Source organism: Herpailurus yagouaroundi, unplaced genomic scaffold (genome assembly GCF_014898765.1).
Source record: "Herpailurus yagouaroundi ecotype Mexico unplaced genomic scaffold, PumYag 184, whole genome shotgun sequence".
NCBI lineage: Eukaryota > Metazoa > Chordata > Mammalia > Carnivora > Felidae > Herpailurus > Herpailurus yagouaroundi.
This window is the reverse complement of record NW_024412415.1, coordinates 33,195,568-33,213,232: the sequence shown is the minus strand read 5'-3', so window position 1 is coordinate 33,213,232 and position 17,665 is coordinate 33,195,568. Positions and strand designations below refer to the sequence as shown.

The 17,665-nt window shown below is 48.2% G+C and overlaps 1 protein-coding gene and 1 long non-coding RNA gene across 3 annotated transcripts in view; one reads left to right on the top strand and one right to left on the bottom strand.

Moving 5' to 3' along the window:
- Positions 1-6,815: 6,815 nt before the first annotated feature.
- Positions 6,816-13,703, bottom strand: LOC121041897 (uncharacterized). Of its 2 annotated transcripts, none has more exons than XR_005795894.1 (3): positions 13,277-13,703; positions 9,897-10,009; positions 6,816-8,814 (listed from the first exon to the last, which is right to left on the bottom strand). It is a non-coding gene; the product is annotated as an uncharacterized LOC121041897 (long non-coding RNA). The 2 variants fall into 2 exon arrangements; XR_005795895.1 differs by lacking the exon at positions 13,277-13,703 and adding an exon at positions 12,798-13,266.
- ITGA11 (integrin subunit alpha 11) overlaps positions 12,170-17,665 on the top strand; it is a 125,753-nt gene continuing 120,257 nt past the window's right edge. Inside the window, exon 1 of the mRNA XM_040493086.1 lies at positions 12,170-12,221. Within this exon, the coding sequence (XP_040349020.1) occupies positions 12,170-12,221 (52 nt within the window). The remainder of the gene's footprint in view (positions 12,222-17,665) is intronic.

Below are 17,665 nucleotides of genomic sequence, written 5' to 3'. Positions count from 1 at the left end.
TGCTCACATAGACTGAACTCCAGCTTGTAGACATTTGAGTACCCAAGAAAGTCTCAGTCCCAAAATATTATTAAATGATTAACAGTATTTGCGTGATCTGAGCTAGCTTGGGAGCCTAGCAGAAGCAAAAAAAATCCTTTCTGGAAGATAAAATTCAAGCTCTAAATTTATTTTTATAATTTTCAAGTACAATGACCTATGTACAATCAAAGATAGTCCCATGAGAAGATAATGCATCATATTTGAGGATCAGGAGAAATAACATACAATAGAAACAGACCATAATGAATCTAGTTGATCAGATCCAGACTTTAAAATAATGATGTTTTCTGTGTTTGGGGAGATAAAAGATAAGATTTAAAATTTAAATCTTCTAAAGAACCAAATAGAAATTCTTAAAATAAAAAATTAAATAATCAAAATTAATAATTTCAAGAATAGGTTTGAGTCAGCTGGGGAAAGACCTAATAAACTGGAAGGCAAAACAGAAAAAAATATCTAGGATGAACATTAGGAAGAAAAAATAATTGAAAAATGCAAAGAGGCATAAAGGATATTGTCTTAGTCCATTCAGATCACTACAACAATACCATAGACTGGGTGGCTTAAACAACAAACATTTATTTCTCACAGCTGGGAAGTCCAAGATCAAGGTGTCACCAGATTGGAGTCTGGTGAGGGCCTGCTTCCTGGCCATCTCTCGCCATGGCGTCACGTAGCAGAAACAGGGAGAGAGGTTTCTGAAGTCTCTTTTACCAGGAAACAAATCCTATTCATGAGGTCACCATGGTCACGATCTACCCAATCACCTCCCAAAGTCCCCACCTCCTACTACCAACATATTGGGGGTTAGGACCTCAGCATATGAATTTTGAGGGGATTCAAACATTCAGTCTATAACAGATACAGTGATAAATTCTGATAAATGTTTAGTGGAGTCCCAATGGTGGAGGAGAGATAAAATGGGACAGGTCCAATATTTGAAGAGGTAAGAGCTAATGTTTCCCCCAAACTGATGAAAGGTTTAAATTCAGAGGTAAATGACGTCAAATTAATCTCAGTAGGATATAGAAAAAGAAATCTACATCATAGCAAAATTTCTTAAAACTAAAAGAAAAAAGAAAGATCTTTGAGGCAGCTACAGGAAAATTAGACATTTTGCCTTCAAAGGAACAAGGATTAAACTGACAATTGACCCTTCTCATCAGTAATAACAAGAATCAAAAGCGTCCGGGTGGCTCAGCTGGTTAAGCATTCGACTCTTGATTTCGGCTCAGGTCATGATTTCAAGCCCCGCATCGGACTAGCACTGACAGTGTGTAGCCTGCTTGGGATTCTCTCTCTCTCTTTCTCTCTCTCACACACAACACAAATAAATAAACATCAAAAAATAAAAAGAAATTTAAGAAAAGAAATAATAAGAATCAGAGGACAATGGGATGCTCATTTCAATGGGATGAAAGAAAAAAAATATAATACCCAGAGAAAACATCCTTCAGGAATAAAAAGGAAATAATATCATCTTCATACAAGCAAGAACAGAGAGAATTTGACACCAAAAAGTCCATTCCTAAAGGAAATGCTAAATGGTATTCTTCCGGCAGAAGGAAAATGATCACTTGTGGAAAGTCAAAGATGGAGGGAAAGCCACAAAAATGGTAAATACGTGGACAAATCCAAATACTAACTGGCTGGACAAAAATAATAAGAACCTCACAGTTTTTTTGTTTTTTTTTTTCAACGTTTATTCATTTTTGGGACAGAGAGAGACAGAGCATGAACGGGGGAGGGGCAGAGAGAGAGGGAGACACAGAATCGGAAACAGGCTCCAGGCTCTGAGCCATCAGCCCAGAGCCTGACGCGGGGCTCGAACTCACGGACCGCGAGATCGTGACCTGGCTGAAGTCGGACGCTTAACCGACTGCGCCACCCAGGCGCCCCAGAACCTCACAGTTTTTGAAATACAGGGGAGAATTAAAATAAACAAAAGCAACAGTCTATAAATCAGGAGAGCAGCAACTACAGTGCAAATGTTCTGAGGTTCTTGCATTGTCTGGGAGAAGATAAATCCACTTATTCATATTAGACTTTCATAAATTAAAGATGCATGCTGGAATCTCTAGGGAATCATGAACGCACAGCAAATGTCTTTATTACTTCCCACCTAACAGAGTGGGGAAAAGAATAATGACAAATAATCTACCCAAAAGAAAGCAAAAAAAAAAAAAAAAAAAGAGAGAGAGAGAGAGAGACAAACACAAACAACAACACAAACACAAGCAGGACAAAAAAAAAGTAAAAAGGTTGTAGATTTAAACTCAAATATAGAGACAATTATATGTAAATGGGACTATGTGCTCCAATTAAAGTTGAAAATTTGATTAAAGATTAAATTTTTAAACAACTGAATGCTCCTTACACGAGACAGGTCTAAAGTGCAAAGATGAAAGTTGAAAGCAAAGACATGGAAAATGATCTTCCATGCAAACACTCATCAAAAGAAAGCCAGTGTGACTGTTTTAATACCAGAAAGTAGATGGTGCCAAAACGTATGGCTAAAGACAGACGTTTTGTAAAAACGGAAGGTTCAAGTCACTGAGAAGTTACAACAATTCTGCCTTTGCATGCACCTGATGACTTAGCCTCAAAATCTGTAAGGTAAAAATTGACAGACCTATAAAGGAGAGACACATGTTTCTACAGTCTTTGTGGGACGTAAGTTTTGGCTTTAATTTGTGTAAGCAAACAGCACTTCCTATGTGACAGGTCAGAGTCACATGAGGCAGGTGTTCTTACTTCCTAGGTTAGAATTCTGAAAAAGTCAAGATATTAAGGAACTTGCCCAATGTCACAGAATTAAGAAGTGTTGGGGCTGAGATTTAAAACCAAGCGTTCTAGCTCCAGAGGCTTACTGAAACATAGTGGGGGATGTTGACACTAACTACCCTCTTGGTAACTGACCAAACATGCAGGCAAAAACTCCACAGAGTAGAAGGTTTGACCGCGGCCATGGAACTCTCTGTTACAGTAGCTCCATTCAGTCCAAGTTCTATGGCACAATCATGTCCAACAGTGGATTGTCAGGAGGCTGACATGAGATCACACATGTTTATAACATGGAAAACGCTATACAAATATCGGTTCCATTGTTTGGCTCTTGGTCTTCTGTTGTTCGGGGGAGTTTGGGGGGGAGATTTTGTGGATTTGCAATATCTGCTTTAATTGCAATCCCTTCAGATCCTAATTGTAGAGTATAACCAACTGATAAATTGTTACTGTTGTAACACACAACATACAGTTGGGTATGAAAATGTGTAAATAGAATCTGAGTGAAACATACTATAAGGCCACATGCTGATGATTCTTTGGTGTGTTTTCGTTTTTTTGTTTGTCTGTTTTTTCAGTCCACTGGTGTGTAAGTCAGGCTCTGGGATACCAACCCAGGCTTGCTGGAGGATGGTATGACTGGAGAGCTGGCCTGGGACCTTATGCAAGTCGCTGACCCTGGGCCTCCGTGTCCTCGTTCATCCAATGATCACACCCACTCTAAACTGCCTCGCTGCCCTCATAGGACTTCAAGGAGGGATCTCAGAGATCTAATGGGAAAGTCCTCTGAATTGCGTATGGGGCTAAACAAATGTCAGGCATTGTTAAGAATCTCAAACCGTGCGGATCGCTTGACGAGTCTGCTTTATGCTGTTTCATGTGTTGTTAGTAATAAAAGCTAACATTTATTGAGAGCTTGCCGTGTGGTGGGTGCTACGCCAAGCCCTTTACAGGCCGCATTTCATCAATGCGTCCCAGCAACCCGAGAGGCAGAGTGGTCCAGGGCACTGCAGTTGGATTGCCTAAGGCCATTTGCAGGCTCGCACCACTTACCAGCTGAGGTTATGGCCCCTTTCGTGCCTCAGTTTTCTCATCTGTAAAATGGGAATAACGATAGCACTAACTTCACAGAGCTGTTGTGATTATTTCACGAGTTAACGTACGTCACGTGCTGGGACCTGTGGGTCTGGCACTTGGTAAGCGGCCCATCGAAACTTGTTTTATCGTTTCCACTTTATAAGCAGTGAAATGGTTGTCAAGTGGTAGGTCACCCAGCTGATGCAGGGCCAGGCTGGGATTCTCACCCAGCTCTCTTCTGGACCCAGAGCCCACGTGTATAACCACTATGCTCCCTACCTCCGACAGTCGTGTGAGCAAGGTTAGAGTCCCCAGCCATTCACGGAGTCTGTTTGAAGCCCTGCAAACCCAAAAGGAAGCTGCCAGCCCTTTCCCTTGCAATAATCCTCCACACCATGCTTCACTTTTGGCCTGCACTGCGGAGGAGTTTTTGAGAGGCTTTAAGCCCAGCTTTTGCACCCACAATTTTCTCACGAATGCTCAGCAGAGAAAAAAAAAAGCCTCACAGAAGCATTTGCTACCCAAATATCAACTAAAACATCTACACTCATCATACCTCTCCCCCCATCCGCAACCACCACCACTTGGCCTCTGCCCCCAGCTGCAAATTGCTTGGGAGATGTTTATTTCTGGAGCATACTTTAGGATGAGCAGCAGCAGCTGGGGCAGTGTGGGGACAAGCTCCCCCATCAGAAGAGGAGGTTGATCCTCTTTCCAGAAATGCATGTAGACAAGCAGTCTCGAAGCAGGCACCCACGGGTGGCTCCCCCAGCCTGGCTGGTGTGTGATCTCAGGGACAAGGCCAGGCCCTCGAGCCCGTGGCAGAAGGGGAGGTAGAGGAAAGTGGCATCCTTTTAAAATTCTAGTTCCTGAGTTCATCAAGGCTGGCTGGAGGCAGAGATTAGATAGTGGCTTTCATCACTGGTCATGTTGTCATGAATATTTTTCTTAGGGTTTGTCTTGGGCCATGCTCTCCTCTCTCTTCTCTTGGGCTTTCTTTCTTTCTTTTTTTTTTTTTTAATTTTTTTTTTTTCTTTTTCCAACGTTTATTTATTTTTGGGACAGAGAGAGACAGAGCATGAACGGGGGAGGGGCAGAGAGAGAGAGAGAGACACAGAATCGGAAACAGGCTCCAGGCTCCGAGCCATCAGCCCAGAGCCTGACGCGGGGCTCGAACTCACGGACCGCGAGATCGTGACCTGGCTGAAGTCGGACGCTTAACCGACTGCGCCACCCAGGCACCCCATCTCTTGGGCTTTCAAGATCAGTTATGCAACTTATGTTCAGAAATCTCTGCATGCCCTTTCAGGCTGAGGATATCAGCCAAGGGCTAGGACTGGCTCTCAGCTACGTGGGAAAACAGGACACGCTGCTTTTTACCACCCTCTCAGCTGCCTTTCTGAGGGTCTGCTTTCTCCTTCCGGGGCCTCCAGCTGCCTAAGGGCTTGGTGCCCCTGACCCACGTTCCCTGCAAAATCATATCCCTTTCTCATCCCTGTTAAAGCTCCTACTCTGTTCAGGGATCTTGCGAAGAACATGACGTGGTAAATACATTCGTGCTGTGAGTGGATGGCCAATAATCGTTTAATAGGTTGATCTACTTCCCATATGGAATTTTCTTTTTTCAAAGCGTGTACCTGGAGCCAGAAACTCAAACAGCAGAGTTTCTGGCAGTCCCAGACATCCCAGGTGCTTGGACAGATGTGAGAAAGTCTGGAGGCAGGAGAATTTGGAGCCTCTTTCAGTGTCCCACCTGTATCCCCTGGGTTCAAGTGCTGACTATGCTACTTTCTAGCTACAAAACTTGGGTCCAGGTGCTTGACTCCTCTAAACCAGGTGTGTTGAGCTCCCCTGGATGTAGACCTTGATACAAGAATTTAAGTGCAAGTATTCAGGATTGAGGGCAGTGGGGAGGTGATCCCAGGAAGCACTGTCAAGGGAATAAGACAGAGAAGGGAAGGAAGCCAATATAGGACACAGTAGCGAGCAGGTGGCCATTGTGGGCAAATAGGGCTCCCTGGGACACTGTAGAATAAGCCTCAGAGTGGTCCCTTAGGAGGGATATCTTAGTCTGTTTGGCCTGCTGTAACAAAAATAGTATAGACTGGGTGGCCAATAAACAAGAAAAATGTATTTCTGAGAGTTCTGGAGGCTGAGAACTCCAAGATCAAGATGCCAACAGACTCGGTGTCTCACGAGCCTTGCTTTCTGGTCCATAGACAGCACCTCCTAGCTGTAGCACAGTAACTCCATTCATGAGGGCTCCACGCTCATGACCTAATCATCTTCCAAAACCCCCCCACCCCCATCCTAACACTATCACCTCAGGGATTAGGATTCAACGTGTGAGTTTGGGGAGGGGGGCCAAAGATTCAGTCCATAGTAAGGACTCTGGGAGCTGAGCTGTACTCGTCCACCAGCTCCCATCGGTCATTGGTTGGGGACTGCGCCCACTAATTCCCCAACACTCCCAGCCTGCTGACAGAGCTCCAGGGTCCAGAGAACACCTTCCAGCTCATAGTTGGAAGCCTCAGAACATGGCATTCACAGCAATGGCCAGGGACAAGGGAATCTATTAGAGTATTGACGGTGACTGCAATGCTAGCCATTCCGAGGGAACAGAAGACTCACCAAAGGCTAAGGGATCAGATGAGATGGTGTAGGGCACTCAGCAAAGTACCTTGCCCATGGTCAGGGATGTTCAGTGATGGTTGTTGGTCCTGTTAGTTGTGTTCTAGTCTTGGCCACATGGATTGTTTTGGAGAGAGGCAGGAAACACAATTAGGAAGGCAGGAGTAAGTCCCATTGCACAGGCTTTGAAGGACAGGGACAGCACAGGTTTGACCCAGTAGGCAGGGCTGGGGGAAGCAGAATGTTCCGCGGTGAGCACAGTGAACAGAATCCACCAAGGCTAAGGCTGGAAAAAGGAAGCATCTTTACGGAAACTCAAGCAATGCACATGAAAGCACACAATATCTTGGGGGGGAGCAGGAGGGGGTGTCTGAAAGATGATCTGGGAGGTGTTGACCCCTCCTCCGTAGAACCTTCCTGAATTGGTCAAAGGCCACAGGTTTCTGTCCTCCTGACTTATATGGATACAACCCTCCCTGCCCTTCCCCCATCTCACTCAAAAACAGCTCATTACCTATCAAGTGAAGGCTGATTAAAAATATCTCACAATGGGACCAAAATTATTTCCACCCTTATCTTTTTTTAACCAACCTCACCCTCCTGCAAAATCCCTAGGATTTACCTGCTGGAATTTGATCTGCCCCCAAAGTAAAGAAAAGGATACCAATAACAAAGCTTTTTATGGCTTTTTTTCAAACCAAAGGGTGTCCCTTGGGAGCTCTGTTCCTGGCATTTGAGACATGGATGCTTAGGTTTCATCTGAAAGTGGGAGAAAGAACGATGAGGAATCAACAGTATTCTAAAAAATCATGGGAAATGCTATCCCCAAAAGGCATAGGGTAATCAGTACGTTTGAAGCGTGCTTGGAGAAATGTTTCTCTTCCTCAACATGGGTTTGGATTGTGCTGGAGGGGAAGAGTGTGTTTATTGTTGGCACGGACACGCATGCACGCATGTGACTGTTTGCATGGGCGTGTGTACCTGTGTTCGGCCCAAACACACTCACAGGAATATGCTTATCAAATGGCTCAGTTCCTGTCCCTTGGCCCAAAGGCACCCTCGCATCTGGTCCCTGTGCACTGTTGGGAATCCCTTTCTCTGCTCCTTGTCTTTGTTTGAGACTCTCCAGAGAGCCCTCCGTAAGCCCATCTTTACCCTGGTGCATTCCATGCAGACCCTAACCTTCATGACTTCTCTCTGACGTCCCAGCCCAGCCAGGGCCGGGGAGAAGTTCCTGGACGATGCCCTGGGCCATGCAGGAGGCTAAAGGAAATGATGCAGGAGTTATAGTTCGTCCATACTGAGTACTCAGTTGAAGGCAAGTTGTTCTTCATACTGTTGTCACTGTGACGTTTGTTCCTGATGTCACTCTTCCTGTCTGGTCCATGGTCAAGGGCTTCACTCATCAGAAATGGCCTTTCAGCTAGGATGTTGACTGCTACCTCCAGACTTTTAAGGCAATTTGTAGTCTCCAAATGAGATGTTTTTCTTCAAGAGGATGTTTCCTCATCCATCCTGCGTGTCTGTTTGTACTGTGGCCATACTCCTTCCCTTTGATATCTTTACTGCGAAATACTGTACATACTTGTGGCTTGAGAAATGGAAATCAGAAGATAACTTCCTGGATTTGGTATAGGCTGTGTACAGGGCTTGATCCTGGTAGGAATCCCAGTCAATGACCCTCGGCATTGGGACCAAGATCAAGGCTCAGCAGATCCCACCCACAGGACGTCTCTGGGCTAACCATGTTCATGCAGTCCTGACCTAAAACACCTGCTTCCCCCATCCAGCTGTGATGTGGTGATGAGTTGTGAGTCCATTGGGATTCGAATCCCAGTTCTGCCACGCAGGTGCTGTGGGATCTCGGGTGCATCCTTTGCTACTTTGAGTTTAGATTTCTCAAGTGGACTTGGCAACTGTGGATTTTTCTGCCTGGCATACTTTGTCATCCCCCTTTATCTGTTTCCTTTAGGGAACTCTTCTCCTATGATATGCCATCTTGCTGCGGCTGTCAGTCATAACACCCTTCTCTTCCCAACTCCTCAGGGCTGGGCGTGTGCCACAGACTGGGCCAATTATAGTACCATATTCTCCAGGTGCTGATGGGTTCTGGAGTGGGCATGAACCAAAGCCCTGGGCTTTTCTGCTGGATCGAGTAGGGAAGGCTGTCTCTTTCTGTTTAGAATCCATAAAGTGTAAGTTTGGGTCTGCTGGCTACATCTTCCTAGCAGGCAGAGAAATCTTGTCTGCTTCAGGAAAGGACTGCAGAGTGAAGTAAAACTAAGAGAAGACAGAAAACAGACAAGAGTTTCACTTGAGACGCTTGATCCAGCCATACCTGCAGCAATCATCTGTGCACTTCCTGTCTACATAAGCTCATACACTGCCTTTTCTGCGTGAGTCGCTTTGTGTAGTTTCTCTTACTTGTGAAAGAATCCTCACCAGGACAGTCTTTTTATCTATAAAAAAATGACTATAGTTCCTTGCAGGAGTCTTGTGAACATTAAATTAGATCGAAGTTGTGAAAGGGATTTGAAAATTGGTAAAACACCATGGACACCCCTCAGACATCGCTCGTGGGAATGTGAACGCCATAGTGGAAACAGTTTATTAGTTTCTCAAATGATTAACCACAGAGTTATCATACAACTCAGAATTCCACTCCTAGGTATATACCCAGGAGAATTGAAAACATACGTTCACACAAAAACTTATATGCAAATGTTCATAGCAGCATCATTCATAATAGTCAAAAAGTAGAAACAAGCAAATATATCTCACCTGATGAGTAGATAAACAAAACGCGGTATATCCATGCAGCGAAATGTTATTTAGCAATAAAAAGGAATGAAATACTGATCCTTGCTACAATATGGATGAACCTTGGATACAAGGTGATAGAAGCCAGACGCAAAAGGCCATCTCTTGTCTGATTCCAATGTTCAGAATAGACAAATCTGTACAGACCGAAAGTAGATCCATGGTTTCCAGGGGACTTGGGTGAGGGAATGGGTAGTAGCTGCTAATGATTACAGAGTTTCTTTGGGAGGTCATGACAACCTTGTGGAGAAACTAAAAGTTGCTGGTGAACTTTATGGCATGTGAATTATCTCAAGGAAAATAAATATGCTACATACATGTAAAGGGTTAGTAGTATCATTACCATTGCTCAACTTAAATCCCAGCTTCCATAAAGCCCTTTATCCGAGTCTCTGAGTTTTTCCAGATTGAGTCTACATTGTGCATTTGTCACCCATACGCTGCTGCCTTGTAAGGTTTAGATAAAATGTTTAATACTCATCAAATAGTAAATTATTTAAATAAATGATTAAATAACAAACAATGATTACATCAATAGATACCAGGTCGTGTCTTGTCAGCTCCACCCCTGGGGCCTCCAGCGTGGGCTTCTCTTCTGTGTTCTGCATGTTGAAGAGGGAGGGCACATCTGTTCCCCTCCCCATGCTGCCAGATTCTGAAAAGGCACACATATCGTATTCGGGACTCCAATGCCCCTGATGAGGACAGTGGGAGCTAATGAAGGGGAAAAATAGAAGAATTGTTACACGAAGACCCTCAGCGGCAGGCCCACCAAAGGGATCTCCTTCAGCAAAGAGCGTCTGGTCTTCACAAGTGCTTCAAGCAACCCCCAAATACCTGGAGTTTGAGAACCACCAGAGAAAGCCTGAAATTGGGTGAGGCAAGAAGAGGTGGTTTGCAGCTCATTGGATAACTGTTACCGGTTAGGGTGCTCTAGGTTCAAAGCAGCCTCACTCAAACCCACTTAAACAATAAAGCGGACTCATTGGGCATATAACTGGAAAGTCCTCAGGGGAACAGGCTGAGGAGGTGGTTTGATCTAGAAGCTCAATAAGACCCTCGTGGACTTGCGTTCTCCATTCTGCCATCCCAAGACAGATCTCCTTCCTCCACCCCAACCCCTTCCACTTCTGGGCCTACGTGATTCTTTGTTTCAGCCTGGGAGGGGATGCAGGAGTAGGAGAAGGGAGAAAAGAGTTCCTTCCTTCCTTCCTCCCTTCTACGGGCCATTTTAGAAGAGTAAGAAAGCTTGTTTCCCAGAAAGCCTTCCTTGGTCATGTTTCCCTTTCTTAAACTATGGCCAGGGGGTGGCAATACACTGATTCATTTCAGCCTAAACCACATACCTCCCCCTACACACACACACACATACACCCTGTGGGTATGGAATGAGCTTTCCCCAATGTCTGTGGCTAAGTGAGGGAGGTGAGGTTACTGAAATAAAACCAGGGTATCTAGCAAGAAGAGAGCAGTGTTGCGGAGGCAGGCACAACACCTATTACTAAACTCACGTGAACCTGGGCCTTCTCAAAACCCACTTCAATCCTCCAGGATCCAGCCTGAATGCCAACTCCACTGGGAAGCCCTTCCAATCCTTCCCAGAGAGAAAATTCCTCTGGGCACCCACACATCACCTGTGCTCATTCAACTACTCATCCGTCCACCCACCCACTTACTGTGTTACTGGTACTGGGTGCTGAGGGCTGAGTGCTCAGTTGTGAACCAGAGATTTCTACCCGAATGGGGTTTTCAGTCTGGACAAGGGCAGAAAAGTTAATCAAATGATTACACTAACTTACCTAAGCATAATGAAGAAAAGAGAGGGAGAGAGAGCATGTACCTGGGGAGCCTACCTGGTGAGGACGGGGGTTGGGGTGGGGGTGAAGGAAGGCTTTCCTGAGAAAGTGATGTGAGGTCCCTGCTCTCACTTTCACCACCTGTGCCATCCCACCCTCTGCCTCAATTCTCCCCTGCTGGGCAGGCCAGCCTCTACACTCCCTGGTTCTGGTCCAGGGCCTGATTTAAAGTTTGTGCAACAAATGTGCGTTGAATTTAATTGTCAGGGGTTTTGAACTGCTGGGAAGGAAGGTGGCTGCGTTCCAAAGAACAGCTTCACTGCTGTGAAAGTAGGCTCAGGATCCTCCTGGCTGCGTCGGGGTGCCTCAGGTAGGAGGGGCGGACAGAGTGGAGGTGGAGCAGGGATCCGCATTCATTCCGGGGTCAGAAGCAGCACCGGGGCCTTTGCATTCCAAGCTCCCGATAAGGGCAGGCGGGAGGGGCGTCTCCGAATTGACGTTTGAGGGACATCCGCTCCCCTGGGCCAAGGGAGACCTCAGTCGTGGCCAATGTCTTCGGGCCACCTGAGATACACCTCCGAGCTTTGTGAACCCTCTGAGAAACGGGAATATAAGCCACTTTTGCTGCAGAGATTTGGCCTTTGGTGGCGGGGTGTGGAGGGAGGCGCCGCACCGGTTCTCGGAGGCGGGGGGCGTGGGGGGGTTCCTCCCCGGCATAGGAGGAGTAGGGGCGCGGGCGGTGCGGAGAGGGCGTGGGGGGGGGGGTGGCGGCACGCCGCGTGCCCAGGTGGCAGAGGGGCCGAGATTGGCCCCGCGCCCGGCGCGAGCGTGTCCGCGCGCCCCTCCCCGCCGCCCGAGCCCTCCCACTTCCTCTGCAGGAGCGGCGGCTGTCAGGGAGCCGGGCGCGCGGCTCGCAGTGCAGGCTCCGGGCGCCCGCGAGGAGGCTGCCGCTCGGGCTCACCGCCCCGCCGCCCCTCACCCGGCCCAAGCCGCCGCCGCCGCCGCCGCCGCCGCGCGCCATGGACCTGCCCAGGGGCCTCCTGGTGGCCTGGGCGCTCAGCCTGTGGCCAGGTACGTCCCCCTTGCCTCCGCGTGCGGGTGGGAGCCCCTCGGAGGGTCGGAGCTTGGCTGCTGGGGGGACGCGGGTCCCCCGAGAAGCGGCGGCAGTCTAGCGGCCAAACTCCGCAAAAGAGGGCGCCAGGGCGACTCGGGGCCGGGAGTTTGTTTGGGTGTGCGGGGAGGAGTTGGGGAAGACTGAAGAGGCTCGAGTCGAGGAGCGCGGCGGGCTGGCGGCCCCGCCGGACACGCTGGCTACCTCCGGGCGCCCGGCCGGGGAGACTCGGGCGTCCCGGGAGCGCGGAGGGCGCGTGGCCCGGGCTGGGAGGGGTCCGGGCGCGCGGAGCAAGCGCCGCCTCGGGAGCCCTCCTGCCTGCGGAGGGAGGCGCCTGAAGTTTGGGGAGCCGGGCGCGGCGGCCCGGGAGAGCTGGGGGGACCTGGGCGCCGAGCGCTGCCCAGAGTCCCTCCGGCCGCGGTCGGACGAAGCCCCAGGGCGGGGGCCCCTAGGACGAAGCCCCAGGGGCGAGCGGTCGCCGGCCGGGCCGAAGGCGACGGGCGCAGCTTCGCAGTCCAGGGCCCCAGAAACCTTACCTGATACGCGGGGTAGGGACGGGGCAACCGGCGCTCGAAATTATGCAGTTATTCAATAATCGGGGGAAGCCGCCGTCGCCGAGGCGCGCGCCGCCCGCCTAATGCAATCCAGGTGTCGGGGCGCGGCGAGGACCTCGGGCCGGCCGGGCGCACTGCCGGCAGCCAGAAGCGGGCCCTGGGCTCTCCGCACTGGGGCCACCCGGCCCGGGCTTCTCCACCCCCGGCGACCCGGCCCGACCCGGGGTGGCGGCCAGCGGCGCCGTTCTACCGGCGACGACCGCTTTCGGGGCCTCTCCTTTGCGCAGCGGAGTGTCCCGGCGGGGACCAGAGCCCGCCGCGGGGACTGGCCGCCCGGCCTCGCCTCCCCTTCCGCATGGGTCAGGCTGGGGCTGGAGCGGTACTGGGGTCAGACGCGGGGGCAGCAGGGAAGGAGCAGACAGGGAGCACCGGTGGCGACCCCCCAGCCCGGGCTCACTCACCGCGGTCCCAGGGTACCGCGGAAACAAGTGCACCCCCCATCGGTCTCTAGCGGAGACTCTGGAAGGGCCTGTAGTTGAAAGAGTTTCTGGCCATGGATTTCAGTCCAGATCCTAGAGCCACGAAGCAAACATTGCCGCTTTAAGTTGTTGGGGGAAAGGAGTGTTGGGGAGGGCATCAGGCCACCAGGCCAGCATACATCTAGAAACCGGCTGCAGGGAGAGGTGAAGTCCACTCTAGGTCTTTCAGACAGGAGGGAAGGTAACTCCAGGAACTGTCTTCAAATCACGGGGAGATCCAGTCTTAGGAAAAGGGAGCCCTGTGTGGCTCCAGATAGGAGGAATCTTCCCACCGGACCTGAGATGGAGAAAGTCTGGACCTGGGAAAGCTAAGAATGAAGTCTTTGGAATCAGAGCACTTCCATCCTGGCTCTGCTGCCCACTAGCTGTACAATCTTGGGCACAATATGCAATCTCTCCAACAGGTTTCCTTCTTTGTGGAACGGAGATAGAAACTCAGACCGAGTTCATAAAGTACTCCAGATAATTAAGTGAGGCACTGTCAGAAAAGTCCTTAACACAGGGCTTGGTGCACAGCAGGGTAGAAGCCATGGTTGTTAATGTCGTTTACTCAAGCAGGAATGGTGGGGCCGGGGGGGGGGCGCCGCGCTCGGGGAGTGGGGTGAAGGACAGGGACAGGATTTGTGACTCAGAATTCCCTTTAAATGGAGAAAAACCACCCTTAAGTTATGTATGGTCAGTTTGGGTTCTTAAAATATGGGATTCATTAAACATATCAATCAATGTTGGACGACGACATCTGCTTGCAAGAAACTGGGCGTGGGGACCAAGTATGTGTGCAGTCTGGGTCCTGCCTGGAGCTGGGAATAAGGCAAGGCCAGAGGAAGCTGAATAGAGGGATTAGGGAGTGAACAGCACAGAAAAGCTAAGGACTATGGTTCACACAAGAGAAGTTCAGTTCCACTTGATTAGCAAAGGAGGCTTCCTGAGGGAAGGAGAGCCTTGAAAGGGTGTGGAGAGTGTGGAGAGGCCTCAAAGTAGGATTGTTTATAAGTTAGAGTGTTATTTCCTGGGACTAATTAAAGAGAGGAAAAAAAAGGATATTTTAAACCACAAAGGTGACTCTATTTTGGACCCAAAATTGGAAAGGTTGGGGCGGGGGTTGGGGGGGTCAGTGGGTCCATCCCCCTGGCTCCAGAGCAAGATTGATGTCAGTCTCCCAATGGTGCATCACATGGATTCAATGTGAGGATTACCAGGAAGCTTGCCTGATGGTGACGGCACAGCTTGGCTGAGCAGGGAACCTGTCACGGGCCAAGTTGGGAGTGAATGCACGTGGAAGCCATTATGAGTTTGGAGCTTCTATCTTGCCAGAGCTTCTGCTGTAAGTTGGGCAAGGTGATGGGTGGGCAAAACTAGAAAGGAAGAAAAAAGGAATAAAGAGAGGGAAGGAGGGAAAGAGGAAGGAAGGAAGGGAGGAAGGAAGGAAATAAAAGAAGGAGGGAAGAAGGGAAGAGGAAGGGAGGATGGAGGGAAGGAAGGATGGAAGGAAGGAATAGGAAATAGACAAACCCAAAGACTTTTGTAGCTGACATCCAGGTAAAACAGATCCATTGATCAGAAGTTTCTATCATAACATATCTGTAATAAGGGTTCATGAGTAATGATTCTTTAAAACTCAATCTTTACTGAGCACCTATTGTCTGCGCCGCTCCATAAAGGCACACAGGGAGATCAGACACAGCGTGGGGGTGAAAGCCTGGGGGTCTCACTCCCTGGACTGGGTCTGGCCTCTGCCAGTTAGGACTCTGTGCTCTTTGCAAATTACCAAATGGTTCTGTGCCTCAGCTTTCTCATCTGCAAAATGGGGATGATAATAAGAGACTTTACAGAATTATCCAAAGATTAAATGAGTAAGTGTAAATACAGTGCTTGGAAAGATCCAGCACATATTAAGCATTCAGGGAGGTTGTCTTTCTTCTCCAGCAGCAGCAGCTTAGGACTGAAGGTACTGACTGTACAGTAAGGGATGGAAGGATGCACGGAGTTGTAGCTGTCAAACTCAAGTCCATAGGAGAGGTCTAAAGGAAGTGCTACGTGCAAGGGTGCTGGAGAAGACATACATGTCAAGGCCCCAAATAGACCCAAACTTTCCCAGCCCCTCTCCTAAAGACCTGGCCCGAAGTCTTGATCATGATGGGAATTGAGGGATTCTATCTATCTATCTATCTATCTATCTATCTATCTATCTATCTATCTATCATCTATTTATTTCGGTTGAGGCTGTCATGAAGTCAATGAAATCTTAGTGTGAGTGTCTTGTGGTATTTTGTGGCGTGGAGAAGAACCATACCATGCGGCATGGCCCTTGTGTGTCCCTGTGGAAGCAAGGGTTGGGGGGCGGTTCTTATTCAGCAGAAAAACCTCGTCTGGGAAAAAAAAAACACAGCACTAGGCACCATGGGTGTGCAAAAACTAAAAGGATCCAAGCCCGGCTCTCCAGCTGTGGGGCTTGTCAGCCAAGCCTCTCAGCTGAGGAGCTTCTGGACCCTTCCACACGCGGGTCTCGGGGCCCCTGAAAAGAGCAGCAGAGTATCACCTTCTTTCTAGTTATTCACTGTGGCCAGTGTCTATCCCACCGTGGCCCCCCAGAGATGGGATGTCTATCTCCTTGCTTTTCTCCTTGTCCCCGCCCACCCACACAGGGCTGTGGGCCCCCACGGAACTCAGACGGCGACTCACCTTCATTTTGACCTCCCCGGAAGCTCTTTCTCTCCCCTCCGGTAGGGGAAGCTTCCTTCAGCAGCAGGCAACTTCCCTTCCATCCTCTCCTCCTTGCTTAGGACAAAACTGTGGTCTGAGCTGGCTTGCTCTTTAGTTCTTTGTGTTTTTTTTATAGTAGTTTTTTTTTTTTTTTAATAGAAGTACAACTGATATCCAGTATTGTATTCGTTTCAGGTTACAACACAGTGATTCAACATTTATACGTCTTATGAAATGCACACCGTGATGAGTGGTTGCAACCTGCCACCACAGAAAGCGATTACAGTATTACTGACTAGATTCCCCAGGCTGTACTTTTCATCTCCAGGACTTTTTTGATTACTAACTGGAAGGTTGTGCCTCTTAATCCCTTTCACCTCTGGCAGCCCAGTTTATTCCCTGTATTGACGAGTCTATTGGTCTTGTTCTGTTTGTTCATTTGCTTTGTTTTTTAGATGCTGCGTGTAAATGAAATCACATGGTATATGTCTCTTTCTGACTTATTTCACTTAGTGCCGTACCCTCTGGGTGTTACCCATGTTGTTGTGATTGGCAAGATTTCATTATCTTTTGTGGTTGAGTAATGTACTTTGTGTACACAATGGGACCTCTTCTTTATCCATTCGTCTATCAATGGACACTTAGGTTGCTTCCGTATCTTAGCTATTGTAAATAGTGCTGCAATGAACAACGGAGGGCATATATCTTTTTGAATTAGTGTTTTCATTTTGGGGGAGTAAATACCCAATAGTGGAATTGCTGGGTCGTTCAGAACTATTAAAATAGTTCTATTTTTAATTGTTTGAGGAATTGCCATACTGTTTTCCACAGTGGCTGCACCAATTTACATTCCCACCAATAGCACATGGGTTCTCTTTTCTCCACATCCTCACCAACATTTGTTTTTTCTTGTCTTTGTGATGATAGCCATTCTGACAGGTGCGAGATGATACTTCGTTGTGGTATTGATCTGCATTTCACTAATGATGAGTGATATTGAGCATATTTTCATGTGCCCATCAGCCATCTGTATGTTTTCTTTGGAAAAGGTGTCTATTCAGTTTCTCTACCCGTTTTAAAATCAGATTGCTTTTTTTTAAATGACTTCTTATATTTTGGGGGATATTAACTACTTATCAGATACATCATTTGCAAATATTTTCTCCCATTTAGTAGATGTGGATTGTTTCATTTTGGTGATGGTTTACTTTGCTGTGCAGAAGATTTTAGTCTGATGTAGTCCCAGTTGTTTATTTTTGCTTTTGTCTCCCTTGCCCCGGGAGACAGACCCTCCCAAATATTGCTAAGACCCATGTCTAGGAGTTTACTGCCTACGTTTTCTTTTAGGGGTTTTATGGCTTCAGGTATCACATTTAGGGCTTTAATCCATTTTGAGTTTATTTTTTTATATCGTGTAAGAAAGGGGTGCCCTTCCTCCCTTCCTTCCTCCCTTCCTCCCTTCCTCCCTCCCTTCTTTCTTCCTTCCTCCTCTCTCCTTCCCATTCCTTCCTTCCTTCTTTCCTTCCTTTTTTCCTCCCTTCCTCCCCCCTTTCCTTCCTTCCTTCCTTCCTTCCTTCCTTCCTTCCTTCCTTCCTTCCTTCCTTCCTT